This window comes from Podarcis liolepis, assembly GCF_965112155.1.
Source record: "Podarcis liolepis genome assembly, chromosome: 1".
Classification (NCBI taxonomy): domain Eukaryota; kingdom Metazoa; phylum Chordata; class Lepidosauria; order Squamata; family Lacertidae; genus Podarcis; species Podarcis liolepis.
Genome location: NC_139554.1, coordinates 118,000,497 through 118,023,611, shown reverse-complemented (window position 1 = coordinate 118,023,611; position 23,115 = coordinate 118,000,497). Strand labels below are relative to the sequence as shown.

At 46.2% G+C, this 23,115-nt stretch overlaps 1 protein-coding gene across 2 annotated transcripts in view; it reads left to right on the top strand.

Moving 5' to 3' along the window:
• The window catches only part of MYO3B (myosin IIIB), a 292,153-nt gene that overhangs the window by 131,120 nt on the left and 137,918 nt on the right, over positions 1 to 23,115 (top strand). The window contains exons 11-16 of one of the 2 annotated variants that reach the window (XM_083467558.1): positions 4,554 to 4,650; positions 9,777 to 9,893; positions 11,868 to 11,972; positions 17,133 to 17,216; positions 18,340 to 18,542; positions 19,791 to 19,889. In XM_083467558.1, the coding sequence (XP_083323684.1) occupies positions 4,554 to 4,650; positions 9,777 to 9,893; positions 11,868 to 11,972; positions 17,133 to 17,216; positions 18,340 to 18,542; positions 19,791 to 19,889 (705 nt within the window). Of the gene's footprint in view, positions 1 to 4,553; positions 4,656 to 9,776; positions 9,894 to 11,867; positions 11,973 to 17,132; positions 17,217 to 18,339; positions 18,543 to 19,790; positions 19,890 to 23,115 lie in introns of those variants that run through there. The other variant, XM_083467559.1, reaches the window with a different exon arrangement.

The following is a 23,115-nucleotide window of genomic DNA, read 5'->3' as shown; positions in this document are numbered from 1 at the left end:
CTGCCAAAATCACTCTGTCCCAAAACATTCATGAGCAATTCAATAGAGAGAGAAAAAACATTCGTTTTTCTATTGAATTACTCATGGCATTTGTTCTGTTTTGAGTTGCTGTTGCTTTGTGCAATTTTATAAGTCATTCGCTGTATGCATGTATATACACACACATACCGTGGTACCTTGGGTTACATACGCTTCAGGTTACATACGCTTCAGGTTACATACGCTTCAGGTTACAGACTCCACTAACCCAGAAATAGTACCTCGGGTTAAGAACTTTGCTTCAGGATGAGAACAGAAATTGCACGGCAGTGGCAGCTGGAGGCCACACTAGATAAAGTGGTGCTTCAGGTTAAGAACAGTTTCAGGTTAAGAACGGGCCTCCGGAATGAATTAAGTACGTAACCAGAGGTACCACTGTACACCCCCCCACACACACCCCACACACCAACCCAACTATAAAAAGCAGAGTGTCTTTTCTGTTTGTAAATGAGGCCAGTATATTGTCTATGCCAGTGTTTCCCAAACGTTTTTGGGCAACGGCACACCTGTTTACTGAAAAAAAATCTCGCGGCACACCACCATTAAAGCCCTGCCCCGTGACGTCCGCGCGCAGCGTCACGCCGGGAGGGACGCACAAAAGTGAAAGTTTTTTCCCTCGGCAGCTCCTCTCAGCTGCGCTCAATCCGCCTCGGAGCGCAGGAGCGATGCCTCTCTCTGGCTCTCCCTCCGCGCAGGCTGAGGGAGGGAGGGAGGGGCGCGTGTGACCCGTCTCTGCTGGGAGACCAAACCCAGCGAGGCAGAGTCGCGCGGAGGCGCCCAGGCAGCGCTGCCGGCTGCGAGGAGGAGCGCCAGGCAGCAGCAGGAGGCGCGGCCTCTCCTCGCCGCCGCCGCCCCGCCTCTCGCCGCCCGACTCGCCCGCCTCCCTCCAGGCATCTCGCGGCACACCAGCCGATGTCTCACGGCACACTCGTGTGCCGCGGAACACCGGTTGGGAAACACTGGTCTATGCATTACATTTCATATGTTTCAATGCCCTGAAAGGTCTTACCATTGTTCTGTTTGGTTTGCATGCTATTACCCAAGCATTATCAGATTGCTACTGCCTTCTGTACAGGAAGTCGTACACAGGAGCAATCTGTCAGAGTGTCATTGAGGATCAATTCTAAATGGTACCCAGCGGGATGCTGTTGTATCTCAGTGGGTACACTGCATTCTACGCTTTGATTATATTGGACGCTGGAATTAAGCCCCTCAGGCTTTTGTATGTACAGCAGGTACACTGTGCTGTACCATACTGCACTACCAATACTGTTAAAAAAAAAATTCTGGCCTTACAGTTTGATACATTAGGACATCCTATTTAAAAGCAAAAGGTATTTGTTGGCATTTCCAAAGATTCCTCCCATGTAATCAGATTATATGGGGGTTATGGGGCAGTATGTCTCTGCTTCTAATTCTGTAACTCAGAGGCGATAATTTAAGCTGCAAGGAGAAGCTGGCTGAACGCTCTTGGAATTTAGCATGTCCTAGCAGTTGTGGTTCAGAAATGTCATCTTGGACAAGTTCTAGGGCCATGCAAGACGACGCTTTGGCAGACTTAGAGGTAACAGGGTAAATACTCTTGATTTTTGACTATAGCCCTGGTCATGGTCACATTCAGATTGCACAATGCATGTATGAGGGAGAAGAAATGTGACTAGCTAGAAGTGACTTCAAGAGTGTATGCGGAAGTGGAACTAACTTACACCAAGATGGAATGACTGGGGGAAAAATAGGATTTTATACTTGGTTCTCTATTGAAAGACTTGCTGCTACATAGTGTAGTGTTGGGTGTGTTTAATTGACAGTAATAGCCATTCTTGCATAGAGTTACGTGGCAAATAGACTTAGGCGGCAAAATTTTGGGCTGCACCACTTCAGATTGCAAAGTGGGAGTGAAACGTTTGAATAGCCCTCCATGTAAGATTTTTCTTGCATGTAGCATATCAATGGTAAAGCTTTAGAATAGACTTCTCCCTGGCGTGTGGCTTTACGATATGCAGATAATTTTTTTTACGTGGGCGCAGGCATTAAAAATATGGCATTACACCTGCTGTCTAGAGTGGTACGGCCCACAATTCTACAATCTCATTTGCACAATGTGTAGAACGGCGACAAGTCGGCCACACCGGGCAAAAAGATTCCTGTATTCCAGGGGGTTGGACTAGATGACCCTCGTGGGCCCTTCCAACTCTACAATTCTATGATTCTAAGCCCCACTTAAGTTAAATGGGACTTTTCTGTCTAGGATGAATGCATAGGATTACAACCTTCTTGCCCATTTTATCTCATGGGTTCAGGATGGACTGCTGCAACATATCCTTATCTCATTTTATTTCATTTTACGGAGACTGCAAACATTTGGATAATCTATCAGGTGGTCACACCATAACGATTTAAAGACTTAATGCATGCTATTAAGAAGGAATGAGTGTCCCAGTGACAGCAGCAAGGACACCAAAGACATATAGTGAACTCTAGAATGACTTGTTGGGATGCAAGGACACTTGTTAGTAAACATGTTGTGCACAAGAATTTACTATCATACAATGGATAATGTATGCAGTCTATATTTTCATACCTTAACTATTCCTTTTTAAAAATTGTTGTTTGATTTGCTTGGGTAAAACGTGTGTGTGTGTGTGTTTTGTGCAGTTGCTCCCAGTAGATTCATTGATTTTTATAAACCTTTTTCTTGTATAATATGTATTTTTGTGTATTTGCACTACAAATGTATATTTGTACCAATCTAGTTGTTTTATTTTCTTCCAAAAGATCCTAGTAACAGTAGATTGATGAGTGCTACATGTTATGTACTGAAGTTCTCACCCTGGGCCAGCAGGGGGATACTGTAGATAGTTATGCAAATGAAGGATCGAAAGTGACGTTCAGTGATTGGATAGTTTGTATGCAAATGAAGGATCGAAAGTGACGTTCAGTGATTGGCTAGTTACAGAAAATGGTTACTGTTGCATTCTAGTGGAGCTCTATATAAGCAGGCTGACTGAGCTGCTCAGTTCAGTTCTGTTCCAGCTTACAAATAAAGAGCTGCTTTGGAACAATCGCTGTGTCGTCTGATATGTTCGTCCACAACTTAACACTATATATCATCTGTAGGGGAGAGACCAGTTGTTTCCCTCACAGAACTTCAGTTACTAGCACCCCCTGAGGAGAGGGAATGGCTTTTAAGCATCTTCAGGTCTGTAGTCAGTGCTAGATTTACGTATAAGCTAAACAAGTTACAGCTTAGGGCCCCACTCTCTTGGCCCCCCCCCCAAAAAAGTAAAGAAAAACAAACCCTGGATGTACATTTCCAAAATATAAGATTAAAAAACAAATAAAATAGAACCTACATACAGCAACAGTGTTTTATGTTGTGTATGGACCTATTAGGTCCATAAATTACCATATACAGTGGTACCTCAGGTTACATATGCTTCAGGTTACAGACTCTGCTAACCCAGAAATAGTACCTCATGTTAAGAACTTTGCTTCAGGATGAGAACAGAAATCGTGCTCCGGCGGCGTGGCAGCAGCGGGAGGCCCTATTAGCTTAAGTGGTGCTTCAGGTTAAGAACGGACCTCCAGAACGAATTAAGTACATAACTAGAGGTACCACTGTAGCATATATTCCACACAAAAAGAAGTGACAATTTGTTGTTGACAAAGGACAGCTGGACATATAAAGGGCCCCATGACCTTCAGTAGCTTAAGGCCTCATCAGACCTAAATCTGGCCCTGTCTGTAGTGCAGGTATGTCTCCAGGGGTCAGCAAACTTTTTCAGCAGGGGGCCGGTACACTGTCCCTCAGACCTTGTGGGGGGCCAGACTATATTTTGAAGGGGGGGGACAAATTCCTATGACCCACAAATAACCCAGAGATGCGTTTTAAATGAAAGGACACATTCTACTCATGTACGTTTCCGAGCATGATTCAAAGTGTTGGTGCTGACCTTTAAAGCCCTAAACGGCCCCGGTCCTGTATACCTGAAGGAGCGTCTCCTCCCCCATCATCCAGCCCGGACACTGAGATCCAGCGCCAAGGGCCTTCTGGCGGTTCCCTCATTGCGAGAAGTGAGGCTACAGGGAACCAGACAGAGGGCCTTCTCGGTAGTGGCGCCCGCCCTGCGGAACGCCCTCCCATCAGATGTCAAAGAGATAAATAATTACCTGACATTCAGAAGACATCTTAAGGCAGCCCTGTTCAGGGAAGTTTTTAATATGTAACCCTGTACTGTTTTTAACACTGATTGGGAGCCTCCCAGAGTGGCTGGGGAAACTCAGCCAGATGGGCGGGGTATAAATAATAAATTATTATTATGATGATGATGTAAAAACACGCTGATTCCCGGACCGCCTGCAGGCCGGATTTAGAAGGTGATTGGGCTGGATCTGGCCCCTGGGCCTTAGTTTGCCTACTCATGGGTTAGGTCAACCACAAGCTTCAGGATCATTGCCTATGGCCAAATGCATACTTGGGAACAGAGATTTCACACAGATACTCTTGTTTACAGGCATGAGCGAATACACACTCGAAGACCATATCGTGTTGATGCGTCTGACAAAAACTCTCCAGATGATGATCTGGTAAACCTCGAAGTCCTGGATGAGGTAAGGTATGACAAGTTAATGAATTCTCAGTACTCGGTCTTACCACTTGCTCTTGCCTCCCAGGCATTATTCATATTTCTAACAATATCGCCATGTCACCAAGTTAATTGTTCATAGTCCTGACATAATGAGAAAACTGTGTCATATGATTATGATCTCCTATCAGGGGTTCATTTATATTCTGAGCATTTAGATTGTTCTGTTATACAGGAGAAGCAGATGATGGATGGCAGTAGGTTACATAATTATTTGTGCTTGGTGCAATGAGAAGCTCAGCTCCAAACATCGAGATTAGAGAGGGTTGTATATTTCAGAACTACTTTTCCATTGGGGCTTATGCATTAAAAGTATATCACTATTATAAACATAGTGGCTTTAGTCAAACCATGCACATCTCTTTCCCCTTACATAAACTTGGTTCTTGTAGCTCCAGTGATCTTTCACGCTTACAAATGCATGGCAATTTATCGGACAGGGAAAGAGGCAGAGAGATCTAACCACCACTCCTTGAATGATCCATTTTCTTCCAACTTTCTCCGCCCTGAAATATTCCAACTTCCTGTTGCCCATATCCATCTCTTTGAGCCTGTTTACTTTGTCTCATAAAACTGAGCAAAAGCTGTTGTAAAAGGAGCTGGCTTTTGTTTGCATAGACCCAGTGCTGGTGGCGTTTCTTGGTGATGCCGGAGTGTGATAGATGGAACCCACTAACTGGCTTTGAACTGTGTGATTTGTTGGGCCCAAGCAAAATGGCCAAGGAGTGCCTGAGCTACAGCACTGCTAAGCATGCTGTAGACCTGATCAACCCTTTCCATGGAAGACCACAAGGTGGGGCGCTGGGGCAGTGTAGCATAAACAGGCAGCAGGGAAGAGCTTAGCTAGATCTTCTTTATGTGCACATTCGTCTTGCCCAAAGCAGCGGAACACAATGAAGCAAGCAATCACCAGTTTGCTTGTATGTATGTATATATGGTACATACATGCAAGCAAACTGGTGATGGTGGGACGTGGGTGGCGCTGTGGGTTAAACTACAGATCCTTGGACTTGCCGTTCAGAAGGTTGGCGGTTTGAATCCCCGCGACGGGGTGAACTCCCGTTGCTCAGTCCCTGCTCCTGCCTACCTACCTACGTCAAAGTGCAAGTAGATAAATAGGTACCGCTCCGGCTGGAAGGTAAACGGCATTTCCGTGCGCTGCTCTGGTTCGCCAGAAACGGCTTAGTCATGCTGGCCACGTGACCCAGAAGCTGTCTGCGGACAAACGCCAGCTCCCTCGACCTATAGAGCAAGATGAGTGTGCAACCCCAGAGTCGGTCACGACTGGACCTAATGGTCAGGGGTCCCTTTACCTTTACCTATGTATGTATGGTAAAGACCCCTGGATGGTTAAGTTAAGTCAAAGGCGACTATGAGGTTGCAGCGCTCATCTCGCTTTTAGGCTGAGGGAGCTGGTGTTTGTCCACAGACAGCTTTCTGGGTCATGTGGCCAGAATGACTAAACCAGTGTTTCCCAACCTTTTTTGGGCAAAGGCACACTTGTTTCATGAAAAAAATCTCGAGGCACACCACCATTACAGCCCCGTGACGTCAGCGCGCAGCGTCATGCCGGGAGGGACATGAATTGCTAGCAAATTACATAATCACCTCCTTGAGGGCTGGCTCATCTTCTCCGAAGGCAGAACCCCATTAATTAACAGCACAGACTCACACCATAGCCAAGACGAGGGGGGGAAACCTCAGTCATGCACAGTCATGCACATGTGGGGGCTAAATGAGGACGAAGACCGGGCAGAGAGCAGGGTTCAAATCACCCCACCTGGCCAGGACAATCCCTGGGTGCTCCCTTGGGCCACTCGCCTGACCCACCTCGCAGGGCTGTTGTTGCGAGGATAACACGGGGAGAACCACGCGCGCCCCCGGGAGCTCCTTGGAGGAGAAAGCGGGCGATGAATGCAATGCACAAAATATATGAGAGGCGACCAGGTTTTGCAGGTGAGGGGCCCCCGCCAGCCTCCGCTTCCAACACCCGGCGCAACGACGCCGAAGTTTCCCCCCGGGCTCGGCTCGGGGAGCAGCGCTGCTCCCCCCCGGCTCCCCTTCGCCCTCCCGGCTCTCTCTGCCGCCCACTGGGGACCCCCCTCACCTGCCAAGTCCGGAGCGCCGGTGGAAGTTGCATGCATGCATGCAAGGCGCCGCGTTGCCATTGCATTGCACTGCACTCCATGCAACGCCTGCACGCATGCATTGCCTTGCACGCCCGCCAAGGGGTCTCCCCGCGGTCCGATGCGTCCCCTCCGGTGCGGATGCAGCATTGCAAAAATAACCCAAACCCCCCCGACGCAGCCCTACCTGGGGGGCAGCCTCCGCCTCCGCCGCTCCGCCTCCGCGGGGATCCCCGGGCTCCATCCTGCCACCCGATCTCCGCGGGGGCGCAGGCAGGCTGCGCGGGGTCTGCGCGGAAGAGCCCCTGCCCGCCCGGCCGCCGCCGCTGCGCTCATTCCATGGCCGGGAGAAGAACGCTTCAAACAAAACGCCCGGCCCGCCAGGCCACGCTGGGAAATGTAGTTCGTGCACCCCGCGCGGGCGTGGAGCCCAAGGGCAAGGGGACTACGGATCCCGGCAGCCCCCGCGCCGGGGACGGAGGGGGAGAGGCCGGGTGCAGGGATGGAGGGACGGGTGGGCGAGCGAGTGAGTGAGTGGCAGCTGCCAAGCCTTGGCCGAGAGCCAGGAAGGGCCTCCCCGGAGGAGGAGGAGGGAGGCGCAGAGCGGGAGGGAGTGAGGGAACCCCAGGGGTCATCTAGTGACGGCGCCCCAATCGAAAATTTGACTTAAAAAAAAATCTTTCGAATTTTTTAATTTTTCCCGCGGCACACCAGGCAACATCTCGCGGCACACTAGTGTGCCGCGGAACAGTGGTTGGGAAACACTGGACTAAACCGCTTCTGGTGCAATGGGACACCGTGACGGAAACCAGAGCACACGGAAACACCGTTTACCTTTCCACTGCAGCGGTACCTGTTTATTTACTTGCACTGGTGTGCTTTCAAACTGCTAGGTTGGCAGGAGCTGGGACAGAGCAACGGGAGCTCACCCCATTGCAGGGATTCGAACCGCTGACCTTCTGATCGGCAAGCCCAAGAGGCTCAGTGGTTCAGTGCCACCCGCATTCCGCATATGTATGGATCTTTCTTTCTTTCTTTCTTTCTTTCTTTCTTTCTTTCTTTCTTTCTTTCTTCCCCTACTACCACTCCAGGGGTGCCAAGTTGAATAAAATAGGCAGGGCATGTAAGCCCTGCCCCACACAGTTGATCACATGACATGATGGATACACACCATTTGAATGGCAATGCCCATCAACTGGGGGGGTGGGACCTTATCAAAAATTGGTAGAGGTTGAGGTCACTTCGGCCCTCAGGAATTGGCTCCTATGCACCACTCCACTGCTACCTCTTGCCCCCAGATAAAAATCCTGGTCAGGTTGCACATTTTGATTCCTAATCTGCCTTCCAGAAGCACTAGAGACTTGCTGTTGAATAAATAAATAAATCTCTGGGGCCCTGTGCAGGCGTGGGCCTTGGCACAATTGCTCCCGTTACACCAGGGATAACCTGCCCTTGCACATGGGTCCCCAGTGGAAATGATGGATCCAGAAGACTGCCAGACTGTGTACAGTGGTACCTCAGGTTACAGACGCTTCAGGTTACAGATGCTTCAGGTTAGAGACTCCACTAACCCAGAAATAGTGCCTCAGGTTAAGGACTTTGCTTCAGGATGAAAACAGAAATTGTGCTCTGGTGGTGTGGCAGCATCAGGAGGCCCCATTAGCTAAAGTGGTACCTCAGGTTAAGAACAGTTTCAGGTTAAGAATGGACCTCCAGAACGAATTAAGTTCTTAACCCGAGGTACCACTGTACCTGCTTTTTGAGAGGCGGTGCAACCCCTTCCAAAATTAGGCAAATTCCTAATTCCCAGACCATGGACCCACCTATGGGGCCTAAGTCTTGCCAGCGTTCAGCTTCAGTTTGTTGGTCTCTATCCTGCTCCTCACTGCACCCAGGCAGTGATTCAAAACCTACACAGCCCCACCTGACACACATGTAACAGAAATAGGGCTAGATGCTGTCAGTATATACAGCGGAACCTCGGTTCTCAAATGACTCTGTTGGCGAATGTTTCGGAACCCGAACACCGAAAACCTGGAAGTAAATGCTTCTGTTTTCAAACACACATCAGAAATTGAACGGCTTCTGCTGTGTGTTTTTCAGTTTTATCAGTTGAATTTGCTGACAGCCCTTTGTGCCTTGGTTTTCAAACGTTTCTGAAGTCGAACGGTCTTCCGGAATGGATTACGTTCGAAAACCAAGGTTCCACTGTATGTGGAACGTGAACCTGTATTTTCATGTCAGGGAAGTATTCGTTTGCTTTAACACAATAAAACTTTATGGGCTGACTTTATTTTCATAGTTTGTGATCCTTTTATCAAAGTGTGGTCAGGGTCCTGCGTCTACTAAAAATTGGCACACATGCATAAAGGTAGAAAATTAGATTTGTTAGCTCTGTCTAGTTTTACTATTTTTATTCTTTTAGTTGAGAAGAAAACAGGGACTCAGCCGTGCCAGCGCTAAGTGCGTTTTATGGGGCAATTGATTTCAGTGGGCAATTGAAATTAATTGTACGTAAAAGGGCTTCACTTTGAGCCTTAGGTAAAATGCCGCAATTGTAAGCAAAATCATTGTACATTTTGTGCTTATAGCAAGAAATTTAGCTGAATGTTATGCTATTGTGTAGATTTTTTAAAAAAATAAATACATAAATCAGGATGTTAAATATATTTTTGTTGTCTCTCTTTCTGTTCCCGGTGTGGTGCAGTTTATTTCTCTGACCCAAACAATGATTGAAATGTAATAGATAGGTTTATTGCTTTTAATGTGGCCTACAGTTATAGATTTATCTCGGAGAGAGATATGAGCCTTGGGAAAAATGGTTTGATACGGCAAAGTCAATATTTGACATAAGTGACAAATGACATTTGAGATTTTCGCTTATTGCTTCTTGCAGTTGATGTACTTATGATGAGTTTCCTGTCTGCAAAATACTGCTTAACTGTAAAACTTGCAATGTTTTCAGGAGACAATTATTCATCAGTTGCAGAAGCGCTATGCAGACTTACAAATTTATACTTACGTTGGAGATATCTTAATAGCCTTAAACCCCTTCCAGAATCTCAGCATATATTCTCCGCAGGTAAGAGAATCTTGGGAATTTTTCCAGGGTGGGAGCTTTGTGATGGTGGAAAGAACTGCTAATGGGAGCCAAGGCACATGCCTCTCCCCTGCTGCACCCATCTGTGCCTTGTCCCATTCTCTTTCCAAATGTTCCCTCCCTTCTCAAGAGCAGTTTGAAGGGACAGGGTGCAGAGACATGGGAGGCTGCAATGGATAGGAGGGATCTGGGCAGGAGGGATTATTGCACAAGCAGAATTAGCTTCCACTACTACTTTTGGCTAGGGACGTGGGTGGCGCTGTGGGTTAAACTGCAGAGCCTAGGACTTGCCAATCAGAAGGTCGGCGGTTCGAATCCCCATGATGGTGTGAGCTCCCATTGCTCGGTCCCTGCTCCTGCCAACCTAGCAGTTCGAAAGCACGTCAAAGTGCAAGTAGATAAATAGGTACTGCTCCGGCAGGAAGGTAAACGGCGTTTCCGTGCGCTGCTCTGGTTCGCCAGAAGCAGCTTAGTCATGCTGGCCACATGACCTGGAAGCTCCCTCAGCCAATAAAGCAAGAGGAGTGCCACAACCCCAGAGTTGGCCACAACTGGACCTAATGGTCAGGGGTCCCTTTACCTTTACTACTTTTGGCTACCCAGCCTATTGTTTTGTAAACATTTGCTAAGTCCTGGGCTGTCGGGAGCAAGTCAGCAATAAATCACACTGAGCAAGTGAAGTTAACTCCTTATTAGAATAATAATAATAATATAATAATAAATTTATAACAAATAAATAGAAGAAACAGGATCTGTTCAGGAGTGCCAGGCCTAATGAGCACAGCTACCCTCATTTTGTAGGTCTTGTCTCTATGAGTTGTGGAGACTGAAGGTCCCTGTCTTCCCACCGCTGCCTAAGTCTTCTCCTCTCCCCGGTCTTTCCCAAGCAATCCAAGACTACGCTGGCGTGCCTGCCTTTGCTCCCCCGGCTTAATACCTCTCTTAATTGGAGCAGGAGAGGGAGGCACCCTTGCTAGCTCGACCCCTCTCTGCCTTTTGGCCTCCTTCCTCTTCTGCTTCCAATCCTGATCCTGATCTTCTCTCTAGCACAGACTCTCTCTTCTCACTAAGCCCTGTTACCTCTTCAGCTTCTGACACCTCTTCCTCCCAGTTCCTCCCTCTCCTGCCTCTGAGCACTCACTGTCATTCTGCCACCAATCCGCTTTGAGCGTTCTTCCCTTGGGAGTTCCCCAGCTGGTGCCTCTCAACTTTCCTCTGTGTCCAGCCAGCCCATGAATGGGCCATCACATGGCTTTAATGTTCTTACTAAATAAAAACAAAATAAAGGTTAAGTGTTTCTAAACAAAGCCTTTTTAAACAAAGGATATCAAATTATGAAGTTAAGCTGTACCCAGTACAGTCATACATTGGTTCTCAAACACCTTGTGACTCAAACGTTTTGGATCCCAAACGCCGCAAACCCGGAAGTGAGTGTTCCAGTTTGTGAACGTTCTTTGGAACCCAAACATCCAATGTGGCTTCCGCGTCTTCCGATTGGCTGCAGGAGCTTCCTGCAGCCAATCGGAAGCCGTGCCTTGGTTTCTGAACATTTTCGGAAGTCAACCAGACTTTTGGAATGGATTCCATTCGAAAACCAAGGTACGACTGTAATCTGTTTGCCCTCAAGAACTTTGTTTTCATTATACAGTGAAGTGTTAGGAGTCATGTTAAAACTGAGACACTGTAGCTCAGTAGAACAGCACATGGGTTCCATGCAGAAGTTTCACTTTCTGGCTTCTCCACTTAAAAAGAATCAGGTGATGGGGCACCTGACTAGGCCAGATGGACAGATAATCTGACCTTTATATAGCAAATTCGGTGATCCCATTGAAAAATGCAAATAGCACATGGGAGTGGGGTGGGAAGTTTCTGTTCATTTATTTTTTAACTGGTGGGTGGGGCTTCTTATTACATGGCACACATGTTGTGCTTTGACACCTCTCTTTTCACGTTTAGTTCTCCAAGCTTTACCACGGCGTGAAGCGCTCCTCAAACCCACCCCACATATTTGCCTCTGCAGACGCCGCTTATCAAGGCATGATAACTTTCAACAAAGACCAGGTAGGAAAATGTTTTAAATGCATAAATATTTTTAAAATGCTGTTGTCTATACCAGTGGTTCCCACCTGCTTTCTCCCACAGACCGCTTGAAAATTGCTGAGGGTCTTAATTTTTTTACCCTCGCCTGTTGTAGCAATTGCAATATACTGTGCCTGATTCTGTGTGATTTTTAATTGTATTTTATTGCTTCTTTTATTCTTTATATTGTATTTTATTGTATTCGGATGGTAAGTCTTCTTCACAGACACTGCAGACCACCTGAACAAAGCTCGTGGACCACAATTTGGGAAGCCTTGGTCTACACAATGCAAGAGCATGTTGAATTTTTATTTCACGTCAGACTTTCTGTGTGGAGCTTTCTGAAGTTTCACGCGGCTAAAATAGATCTCTGAAGGTCCCGGCACTACTCCAAACATCATGGCTTTGAAGTGTATAACTATGATTTTGAATTTGAACCCGACAAATACAAAATTGAAAACGTGTATCCTAGAGGCTGCAGTTGGGGGGAAATCTGGAGTCAAAATCAAGATCTTTTAAATTCAGCTTCATTATTCCCACAGGCAACATTTTGTGGGTCAGATTATTCATACACAGCATCTCATGGGATTATGTTTAATGTTCCTTGTATTGGGGCAAGAAGCTATCTGCTGCTGGACCTGCCGTGCACTAGTGAATGCCGCCACCTATGACGCAGCTTGTTAAAAACAATTTAGAATACTTAAGGGTGTATTGATGCAGACCTGGGTCAGACAGGTAGACTAGGGTGGATGAAAAGAACTATAGTTCCCTGAGTTCTTTCAGGAAAGGGAATGACTAATTAATTTCCCTAGTTTAAGTCTGTGTTGTAAGCAGGCTTCTAATCTGACTCAGGGTTTCAATCACCAGGGCATGTAATAATTAATTTGCATGCTGCCAAGAGAGCAATTTATGCCTCCCTTTAGGTCAGATGTGCGTTGGTGGACTTTGGGAGAAGTACCAGACTCTTGTGGCTATAAGTCAAAGAAAGTAAGAGTCATTAACTCTGTGATCACTCATTTTCATGGTAAAAACACAATAGGGATACTTCTAATATAACTGTAATGAGGACACAAATCCAATTATATGGCAATGATTTTAATGAAAATGCAGTCGAGTGCTGCAGAAACAGGAGTCTTTATATCCCAAAGATTGCAATCTTGCAAGACTTTTTCACATGAACTATGGCACGCAGAGATGGCTGCTGGCTCTAACAAAAGGCAGCGCTTTTAATTTGTCAGTTTTATCCTTGGCATAGTTTGCCGCAGGATTGTACAATAATCCCGAGTCGGTATATCTTTAGATATGCATTTTAAAGAACCCCCAGAAAATAAATACAGGGATATGGCACTTTAGAAACAGTGGTGGACCCAGTTTGAAGCCTGAATGGAGAAAGAGTTAAAATATACAGTATGTGAGGATTTCAGAATGCATTAGTTACTGTGATCATTTGGGAGGACCAACTTTCTCAAAAGCACCACAGCCAAAGAATGAGGATGGTTGTTCTTCTGAGATGCTCCAGGAGAACCAAGTGAGATACTACAGCAAATGTATGGCTGCTGCCAGAAACAACAACCGGCCATTTGGCTCCCTCCTTCCACCACCCTAATACCAAGTTCAAAGTGCTGGTTTTAAGCTATAAAGCCTTTAACGGCTCAGGACCGTGATACCTCAAGGACCGCCTCTTTCCATATAAAGCTACCCGGACCCTGAGATCATCTTCTGAGGCCCTCCTTCGTGTGCCGCCTCCTCAAGAGGTCCGGAGGGAGGCAACATGAGAACGGGGCCTTCTCTGCAGTGGCTCCCTGTCTGTGGAATGCTCTCTCCAAGGAAGTTTGCCTGGCGCCTTCATTATACAGCTTTAGGCGCCAGGCAAAAATGTTCATTTTTAACCAGGCCTTTGGTTGACCTGATTGACATCCTATACCCTTTTAAAATGTGGCTATTTTTGTGGGGCTGTTATTGGGTTGTTGTTTTATTTTAATTTTATATATTGTGATCTTTTCTGTGAACCGCCCTGAGACCTCCGGGGATAGGGTGGTATGTAAATTCAAAACAAACAAACAAACCTTAAATATTTATTTGGTTTATACTGTACCCTTCAATGGATTCCCAGGATGTCTTTCAAAAAGTTCAAATTTTGAGAGACTGCTTTCTCTCTTACTTACCCAGTAGGTCACACTGACGTTTGCCGGAGAACTTCTCCCGCAAGTTCCAAAGAGATCTGACCACCACCATCGTAATTTGGAACAGGGTCTTCAGTGTGGCTGCCCCTGCTCTGTGGAACACCATTCCTGTCAAGATACAGCATGCATCCTCTAGCTGCACTTTGTGGTTTTTGATCCTTAAACTTTCATATATCTAATGGAAGCTGACTTCCATGACTCAGGCCCACCTGGCTCAAGTTGCAGCAAAGGGAACAAGCTGTATAAATATGGTAGTCCACAGCAGCTACCTGACAAAGGTTGATTCCAGGGCAGCCAGAGTGTGCTGGTCCCAAGGGTTAACCGTGCGGTGAGGTCGAGTCCAGTCTGAGGTCGAGGGTGCAGTATGGAGGCTGTCCATCAAAGCTGAAGCTGGGTCCAAGGCAGGGAGTCGGGTGAGGTCAGGAACTCTGGCAGAAAAACAGGACAGGGTGCAGGCAGGAACAGGCTACCAACAATGTTGCTCCCGCAACTTGGGACTGGGGCTGGCTGGCTTTTATCTGCCCCGAGGCATAGGGCGGCCCCGGTCCACAGGTGACTCGCCTCTCCTGGCCTGGAGGCGAGCACTCCTCCTGCTAAGTTCCCTCTGCCTCTCTGTCCTGAGCCTCTGCAGCTCAGGAGAGGCTGGAGGGTTACCGGACCCAGAGGCAACCTCCTCCTCCCCTGACGGGGCTGAGAGTGGAACACCTGCAGTCAATGGGTCCTCCATCACCTCAGGAGCCAGAGCAGACTTAGCTGGTGCCTGCACCTGAGGATCCAGCACAGGTGAGGACCCTTCAGGCTCAAGCCCCAGCCCCGGCTCAGCTGGTTCTGGAGGTGGGGACTCCTGTGCAGGCTGGGATTCCTCAGGTTCAGCCTCCGAGTCCAAATCCCAGGCCATCACACAGAGGCAATCTGATCCTAGCCTTGTTGACTTGGCACAGCCATTTTATCAATTTGAATGAGATGACCAGCAACAGAGTCTCATGTAGTCCCTTCCAGCTTCACAATTCTATGTTTCCTTGGCTCACTTGCGCACCAACTCTTGACCTGGAATGACCAGACGCAGTACCTGAAAGGTTCTGTGGCTGACATTTCAGGTAATGTAAAAGGACTTCTCTGTACCCCAACCTGCTTTCTTCCAGGTGTTTTGTACTATAAATCCCAATAGCTCTGGCCAACAAGGCCAATGACCATGTATGATGTAGTGCCAAACCTTTGGTGGATACCAGGTTAGATTCAAAGACAGAAGGACTCTGCTGGTCAAGAGAGGATGATTGTTCATCTTGAAATGTTCCCAGTCCTGATATTTCACACATTAATCACACTAATTGACGACATTCTTCTTGGTTGAGGAATATAATGCTATAACATGACGTTGTAGCATTACGTGGAGGCAGGTGCATTTATTATCATACGTGCTTTTAAACTGACTATACTTTTGGCTTTTCCCACTGATTTTATTGTTATTTAACCCAATGCCTATCATTGCGCAAGAAGCAAGAGAGGTCCAATATACAGTGGTGCCTCGCAAGACGAAATTAATCCATTCCGAGAGTCTCTTCGTCTAGCGTTTTTTTCGTCTTGCAAAGCAACCCTATTAGCAGCTTAGCGGATTAGCGCTATTAGCGGTTTAGCAGTTTAGCGGTTTAGCGGCTATTAAAGGCTTAGCGGCTTAGCAGCTAAAAGGCTATTAGCGGATTAGCGGCTTAGAAAAGGGGGGGAGCGAAAAAAATCGCAAGACTTGCAAGACTTTTTCGTTTTGCGAAGCAAGCCCATAGGGAAATTCATCTTGCGAAGCGCATCGAAAAACGGAAAACCCTTTCGTCTAGCGGGTTTTTCGTCTTGCGGGGCATTCGTCTTGCGGGGCACCACTGTACCTGAAGGAGCGTCACCACCCCCATCGTTCAGCCCAGACACTGAGGTCCAGCGCTGAGGGCCTTCTGACGATTCCCTCGTTACAGGGAACCAGGCAGAGGGCCTTCTCAGTAGTGGCACCCGCCCTGTGGAACGCCCTCCCGCCAGAGAAAAACAACTACCAGACTTTTAGAAGACATCTGAAGGCAGCCCTGTTTAGGGAAGCTTTTAACGTTTGACAGACCATTGTATTTTAATATTTTGTTGGAAGCCGCCCAGAGTGGCTGGGGAAACCCAGCCAGATGGACGGGGTATAAATAATAAATTATTATTATTATTATTATTATTATTATTATTATTATTATTATTAAATATTTTAAAAGGCAGCCAAATTGAAGATGCTCTGCTGTCTTAATGGTCTGTTAAGGTGCATGTCTGGGGAGATTCCCCTTCATGGATCACTGCCTTGCCTGAATAACTCGGAGAAGCTATGAGCTATGCCATGCAGGGCCACCCAAGATGGACAGGTCATAGTGGAGAGTTTTGACCAAACGTGATCAACCTGGAGCAGGAACCGGCAAGCCACTCCAGTATCCCTACCAAGAAAACTCCATGGACAAAGACAACAGGCATATAAGACAGGAGTGCCTGGCGTGCTCTGGTCCATGGGGTCACGAAGAGTCGGACACGACTAAACGACTAAACAACAACAACAACCCTGTTTGTGGAGACTTCATTACCTATCTTTAGGTGCCAGGCAAAAACCTTCTTCTTCTCCGTGGCCTTTGACTAGTTAAACTATCTTTGGCTGTTTCTGTTTCTTACTATATTTTGTTTCTTACTTTTTAAACAAAACTGTAAACCACCCTGCGATTCTCGGATGAAGGGTGGTATAGAATTATTATTATTATTATTAATTTGAACACCTCTTAAGCTATCGTAACAAAATTGCTCAGATCAAGGAGCAGGTTTTCGTCTATATTTGCATGTAATTGGACACTGTTTTGAATCAAGATGGCTGTCCTTCAGGGCACAGGGATGACAGAGGTCAGAGTCCCCTTAAAGGATGGTTGCATATTTACCTCTGTTTTGTGTGTTTTGTCAGTGCATTATCATCAGCGGAGAGAGCGGTGCTGGGAAGACCGAAAGTGCCCATCTCATTGTGCAGCATTTGACCTTCTTGGGAAAGGTATCTATGGCCTGCCATGGTAGCATGAATGTCTGTCCGCGCTGCAAAGTACTGCCTGCGTTTGTCCACAGGGCTAAAATCATGCTCCCCTTCCCATCGTCTCCTCCAGCATGGCTGCAAGGAGACGGTTGGAAATGTCTGCTTCTGTTTTCAATTGGCCACAGTTTGAAGTCGGCTTGTTTTAGTCACTCATCGTTAACATGAACTGCAGTTTGCCTGGGCTTTGATGTCACACTAAGCTGCAAAGTGCTTAGTCAAAAACGGGAGCGAAAGATTCAGAAGTCCTCCTCACCGCTATGCTGGGGGGAGCAGGAGGGGAGTGTGTGGTCCTGGTGCTCTATTAGATTTGATCTCATAACGCTTAGCCACAGTTTAGCATTAGATGCAAACGTTCCTTTCATGCAGTTCCACTTATAGATCCTGTCTGATTGCAAAAGTAGGTGTGGTAGTGGTCTGGCCGGGAAAAGCAAGATTTGATAGGGTTGCAAACAACACAGGTGACTTGAGGGGTGCATCTTAAGGATTATTGACAATGTCATACAAAACCTGTGGATTATAGGCATAGCTGTCAACCGCCCCTTATTTGGCGGGAAAGTCCCTTGTCCCAGCCAAATGTCCCACTGCTGTCCCTTATTGATGATGTCCCTTAAATTTCCCAGGTTTGAAAGGAAGCAGCTCCTCTCCCTCCCTCCCTGCCGGCCAGGGAGGAGGGAGGCTCCAACTGTGTTGCTTGGCTGCGTTGCTCACCCAATAAGGAGTCTAAGAACGACTGGGGGGGTGGAACTTGCATGCTTTGCGCCGATCAAATCGACTGCGTTGCCTGGGGACTCGCCTTTGCTCAGCACTTCCCAGCGGAGAGGTGACGGTGGTTTTCCTTGCTGCATCCCCTTTGCTGGGTTGCTGCGCTGTGGGAAACACCGCTTGAGGCTTCGCTTGGCTGCTGGTTGACTAAAATCCCTTATTTTGCCTGCTGATCCCTTATTTTTGAGGCTGCTGGTTCCTTATTTTCAAATCTGTAAGTTGACAGCTATGATTATACGTCTTTGGGGTAAAGAGATCTTCATGTTTTAAGAAAACTTTGTTCAGCTGGGGAATCCCTTGTAACCTGTTCCCGTCTGTGAAGGCTAGCAATCGTGCTTTGCGGGAGAAGATTCTCCAGGTGAACCCCCTGGTTGAAGCCTTTGGAAATGCCTGCACTGCCATCAATGACAACTCCAGCCGTTTTGGGAAATACCTGGAAATGATGTTTACACCAACAGGAGCCGTCATGGGAGCAAAGATTTCCGAATATCTACTGGAAAAATCCAGAGTTATAAAACAAGCTGTGTAGGTATAAATTTGAATATTTCGCTCCCACCCGCCCCTCAGCTAGAAGCAATTTTACTTTCCTAGAAAATACACACACGTAGGGCAATATTTTCAATGCAATTTCTTCCAAGCAAGAGGCATTATCACAGATCAAGCATACCGTATTTTTCCGTGTATAAGAGCCCCTCCCCCCCTGATTTCTAACCTTATTTTAGAGTAAAAAAGCCTAGTCTTATAAACGGAAAAGTACGGTACAGTGGTACCTCGGGTTACATACGCTTCTGGTTACATACGCTTCAGGTTACAGACTCTGCTAACCCAGAAATATTACCTCGGGTTAAGAACTTTGCTTCAGGATGAGAACAGAAATCGTGCTCTGGCGGTGGCGCAGTAGCAGGAGGCCCCATTAGCTAAAGTGGTACCTCAGGTTAAGAACAGTTTCAGGTTAAGAACGGATCTCCAGAACGAATTAAGTTCTTAACCCGAGGTACCACTGTATACGCAGCCAGGTTGCTCACCGGTACAGAACAACAACCCCCTGTGTTGCAAACTTAACACAACAAACAACACAAGCAACATGATGACCAGTATACTAGATAGCACTGCAATTCTTATTGCATAATATACATAATTTAGTATAACAAAACCAAAATGTGTACACTTGTAAATTCTCTAATATATTTGAAATCAAGTGAACACACGTCTGTCAATCTTTGAAAGTCCGTAGAAGTATAATAAGTCTATAGTAATAGATGCTATCCTGTGGGCTAAGCGGTAAAACCCTTTAGGCTTTCTGATAAAACCTTACATCCGATAACAATCTCCTAGCCTCCAGGATGGAGCACACTGATCCTGGCCCGACTGCACCAGCTACTAATTAGTTTCCAGACTGAATTAAAAGTCCTGGTTTCGATCTATAACACATTATGCTACTCAGGACCCCGATACCTCAAGGGCCACCTCTTTCTATATAAACCAGCCCAGATCCTATAGTCTGCATCAGAGGCAATTCTCCATGTTCCTCATCTGAGGGAGGTGCAGAGAATAGCAACCTGAGAAGAACTTTTCACAGGTGTCCTCCTATTTGTGGAATGCTGTCCCAAGAGAAACAGTGCGGTTGTGAGAATAGGCATAGGCACAATGGATGTAGGTATATGTAATATACAGACGTTTGCACGTGTAATAAAAGTGTTGGGTATAGAGATATGACATATTTAATATGTTACTATATAAGCCATCAAAGTAACTTTTTTTTCTCTTTAACAGAGGGGAGAAAAACTTCCACATATTTTATTATATATATGCTGGCCTTTATCACCAGAAAAAACTCTTTGAATATAAGCTGCCTGAGAAAAAGCCTCCCAGGTAACCCATTACTAATTTGATTTTAATACCAGTTGTAATTAGCTATTGATTAGCTGTTGCTTCCAGCTTGATGCTTGAGTTAGAATATTCATTAACCCTTCCCCAACCCTTAAGGAACCTTTGTCAGCCTCTCATGTGTAAAAGCGGATAGATAAGATGGGAATTTGACCTGCGATGCTGTTTTGGCCAAGCCATGCCCACCTGCTCTACACCTGACATCATGGGGAATATAACAGGTACAGGGCAGGTAAAGGTGGGGCCTTGCAGTTCTGTCCAAGTGCCAGGCATAGACCTGTAAACAATGATGTACAAACACGCCTCAGTTCACTTTGTTATTTTCTGTTGAACTGCAGTTGGCCTATTTTGCACAAGCTTGTTTTCCATATACTTTTTTAAACTTTAGTTTTTAGCTTTAGTACACAGTTGTTGTTGTTCAGTCGTTTAGTCGTGTCCGACTCTTCATGACCCCATGGACCAGAGCACACCAGGCACTCCTGCCTCCCGCAGTTTGGTCAAACTCATGCTGGTAGCTTCGAGAACACTGTCCAACCATCTCGTCCTCTGTCGTCCCCTTCTCCTTGTGCCCTCCATCTTTCCCAACATCAGGGTCTTTTCCGGGGAGTCTTCTCTTCTCACGAGGTGGCCAAAGTATTGGAGTCTCAGCTTCAGGATCTGTCCTTCCAGTGAGCACTCAGGGTTGATTTCCTTCAGAATGGATAGGTTTGATCTTCTTGCAGTCCATGGGACTCTCAAGAGTCTCCTCCAGCACTATAATTCAAAAGCATCAATTCTTCCGCAATCAGCCTTCTTTATGGTCCAGCTCTCACTTCCATACATCACTACTGGGAAAACCGTAGCTTTAATCTCATCCACCAACAGATCAGCTTTTCTTCCCTTGTTAATGAAGTAGCTCATGGCCCCATCACGAAGTCCTCTATGGCTGCAAACCTAACCATGTCTACTCAGAAGTAGGTCCCTTAAATTCAGGGAAGTTTTTGATGTTTGATGTTCTACAGTGGTTTTATAATTTGTTGGAAGCTGCGCAGAGTGGTTGTGGCAACCCAGTCACGTGGATGACATGTGAATATATTATTATTATTATTATTATTATTATTATTATTATTATTATTATTATTATTATTACTCTCAAGTAAGTGGGGTTAGGAATGCAGCCACTCTCGCCTCCTTGACTTCAAAGTTCAGTTTTAACTTTGCATCCCATCTCATGGGACAGTTTAATTAAAAGTCAATACAATTTCAGAAGGGAGGAGAATTTTAAATTTCATGTTACTTTTAAAACAAGGTTTTAGGGTGGACAAAAATGGGCAGTCAAATCTGGACGGTTCTCCTCAGTTTGAAAATGGGGCTAGGACTTTAACTGAAGATCAGATCTACAGGTAGCAAAGATGCAAATTATTTCCATTTGAAAATAATTGTATTGAGAAATGCATTTCATTGGTTTTTAAAATTCACAATAGGAAACAGATTAAGGGAAGGATCCATTGTAGCACTTTAATAATTGTTCTGTCAGTGTGTGAGCATTTTACCTTGCAAGATAACCCCCTACTTCTTCCCTCCCACATGCACTGTTCTGGGGTCCATCCCTCCCCAAGCCAATTTGAAGAGGTGCAGGGGAAGTCCTTGTGCAGGTTTCCGCTAGCAGGACTCATTAGCTGAATCTGTACCCATGACTGCAATCCTAATCCCACATACCTGGGAGTAAGCCTCACTGAATTCAGTGGGATTTATTTGTAAGTGGACATAATTAGGATTGCAGTCTTAGGGTATATTGACTGCCTCAGAAACAATAAAAAGGAAGAGGTACCTGTATCATGTAGGGACGCAGGTGGTGCTGTGGGTTAAACCACAGAGCCTAGGACTTGCTGATCAGACGGTCGGCGGTTTGAATCCCCGCGACGGGGTGAGCTCCCGTTGCTCAGTCCCTGCTCCTGCCAACCTAGCAGTTCTAAAGCATGTCAAAGTGCAAGTAGATAAATAGGTACCGCTCCAGCGGGAAGCTAAATGGTGTTTCTGTGTGCTGCTCTGGTTCGCCAGAAGCGGCTTAGCCATACAGGCCCCATGACCCAGAAGCCGGCTCCATTGGCCTATAGAGCGAGATGAGCGCGCAACCCCCGAGTCGGCCATGACTGGACCTAATGGGTCCCTTTACCTTTACCTGTATCATGAATATATGTTGTATGCCTTTGTGCATAATGTGCGCATGTTTTTTAAAAGTTCTAGAGAACTAAATGTCTTTCGCAACAAGAGTCCATGCTGTAATGGGGGTTGAAATCCACTCTGTGGTCCCCTTTTGATGGATTCCCTTGTGCAGCGTTATGTTAGCTCAGTCAGTAGAGCAAGAGATAAAATCTCAGAATTGTGGGTTTGAGCCCCATGTTAGGCCGGGGGTTAGACTAGATGGGGTCCTTTCCAATTCCACAATTTTAAGAATATTCTCCCAACTGAAGAGACTTCTCCCTCTAAATGACCATCAGCTGATAGTCGCCTGAAGGGATCCTCTTTGCCTAATACTTGGAGAACATCTTCAAATGAGGTTGTGCTTCAATGTCCTCCTTTGAAATGTGATTGATGTCAGTCACCTGAAATTGCCGTGACCCCAGATGATTGACAAGCGGCTAGTCCTTCCCACCTGTCAAGTTTGCTCACGGCAGGTAGAAGAGGTCGAGATTTGGGCTGCTGGGCTAAATTGATTCCCCACCCTTTTAACTGTGTGAATCAAAAATAAAACTAAGAGCTTTTTTTTTCACTCCCTTGAATTGCATCTGTTTTGTTTTCCAAAATAGTTGCTTGCAGAGTTAATGGTACGTGTTAACATTATGCAAATAAACCCAAATGAATTGTTTTTAAATCTGTACATTATTATTACTTGGGTAATTGGCCTATAAGGACAGAGTTGCATTTACGTATTCCGTTGTGTCAACTTTCAAGTGTGTGTTGCTGTTGTTTTCTACATTAACTTTATGAACTTGTCTGGTTTTATTGTCTAGAAATACCCATTTCAAAATAACAGCATCATGGCAACTCTTTGGACAACTACAGTGGCCAGTTTGCTGAACATTATAGGATAGGCAGAGAGGAGATAATCTCTCTCTCTCTCTCTCTCTGTTTGCACATAGGGCTATGTTGAATCCCCGTGAGGCTACGCAGTGTCAGAAGAGGAAGATAGGTTTTCATTTCACCCCAGATGCAGTGCTTTTCTCTTCAC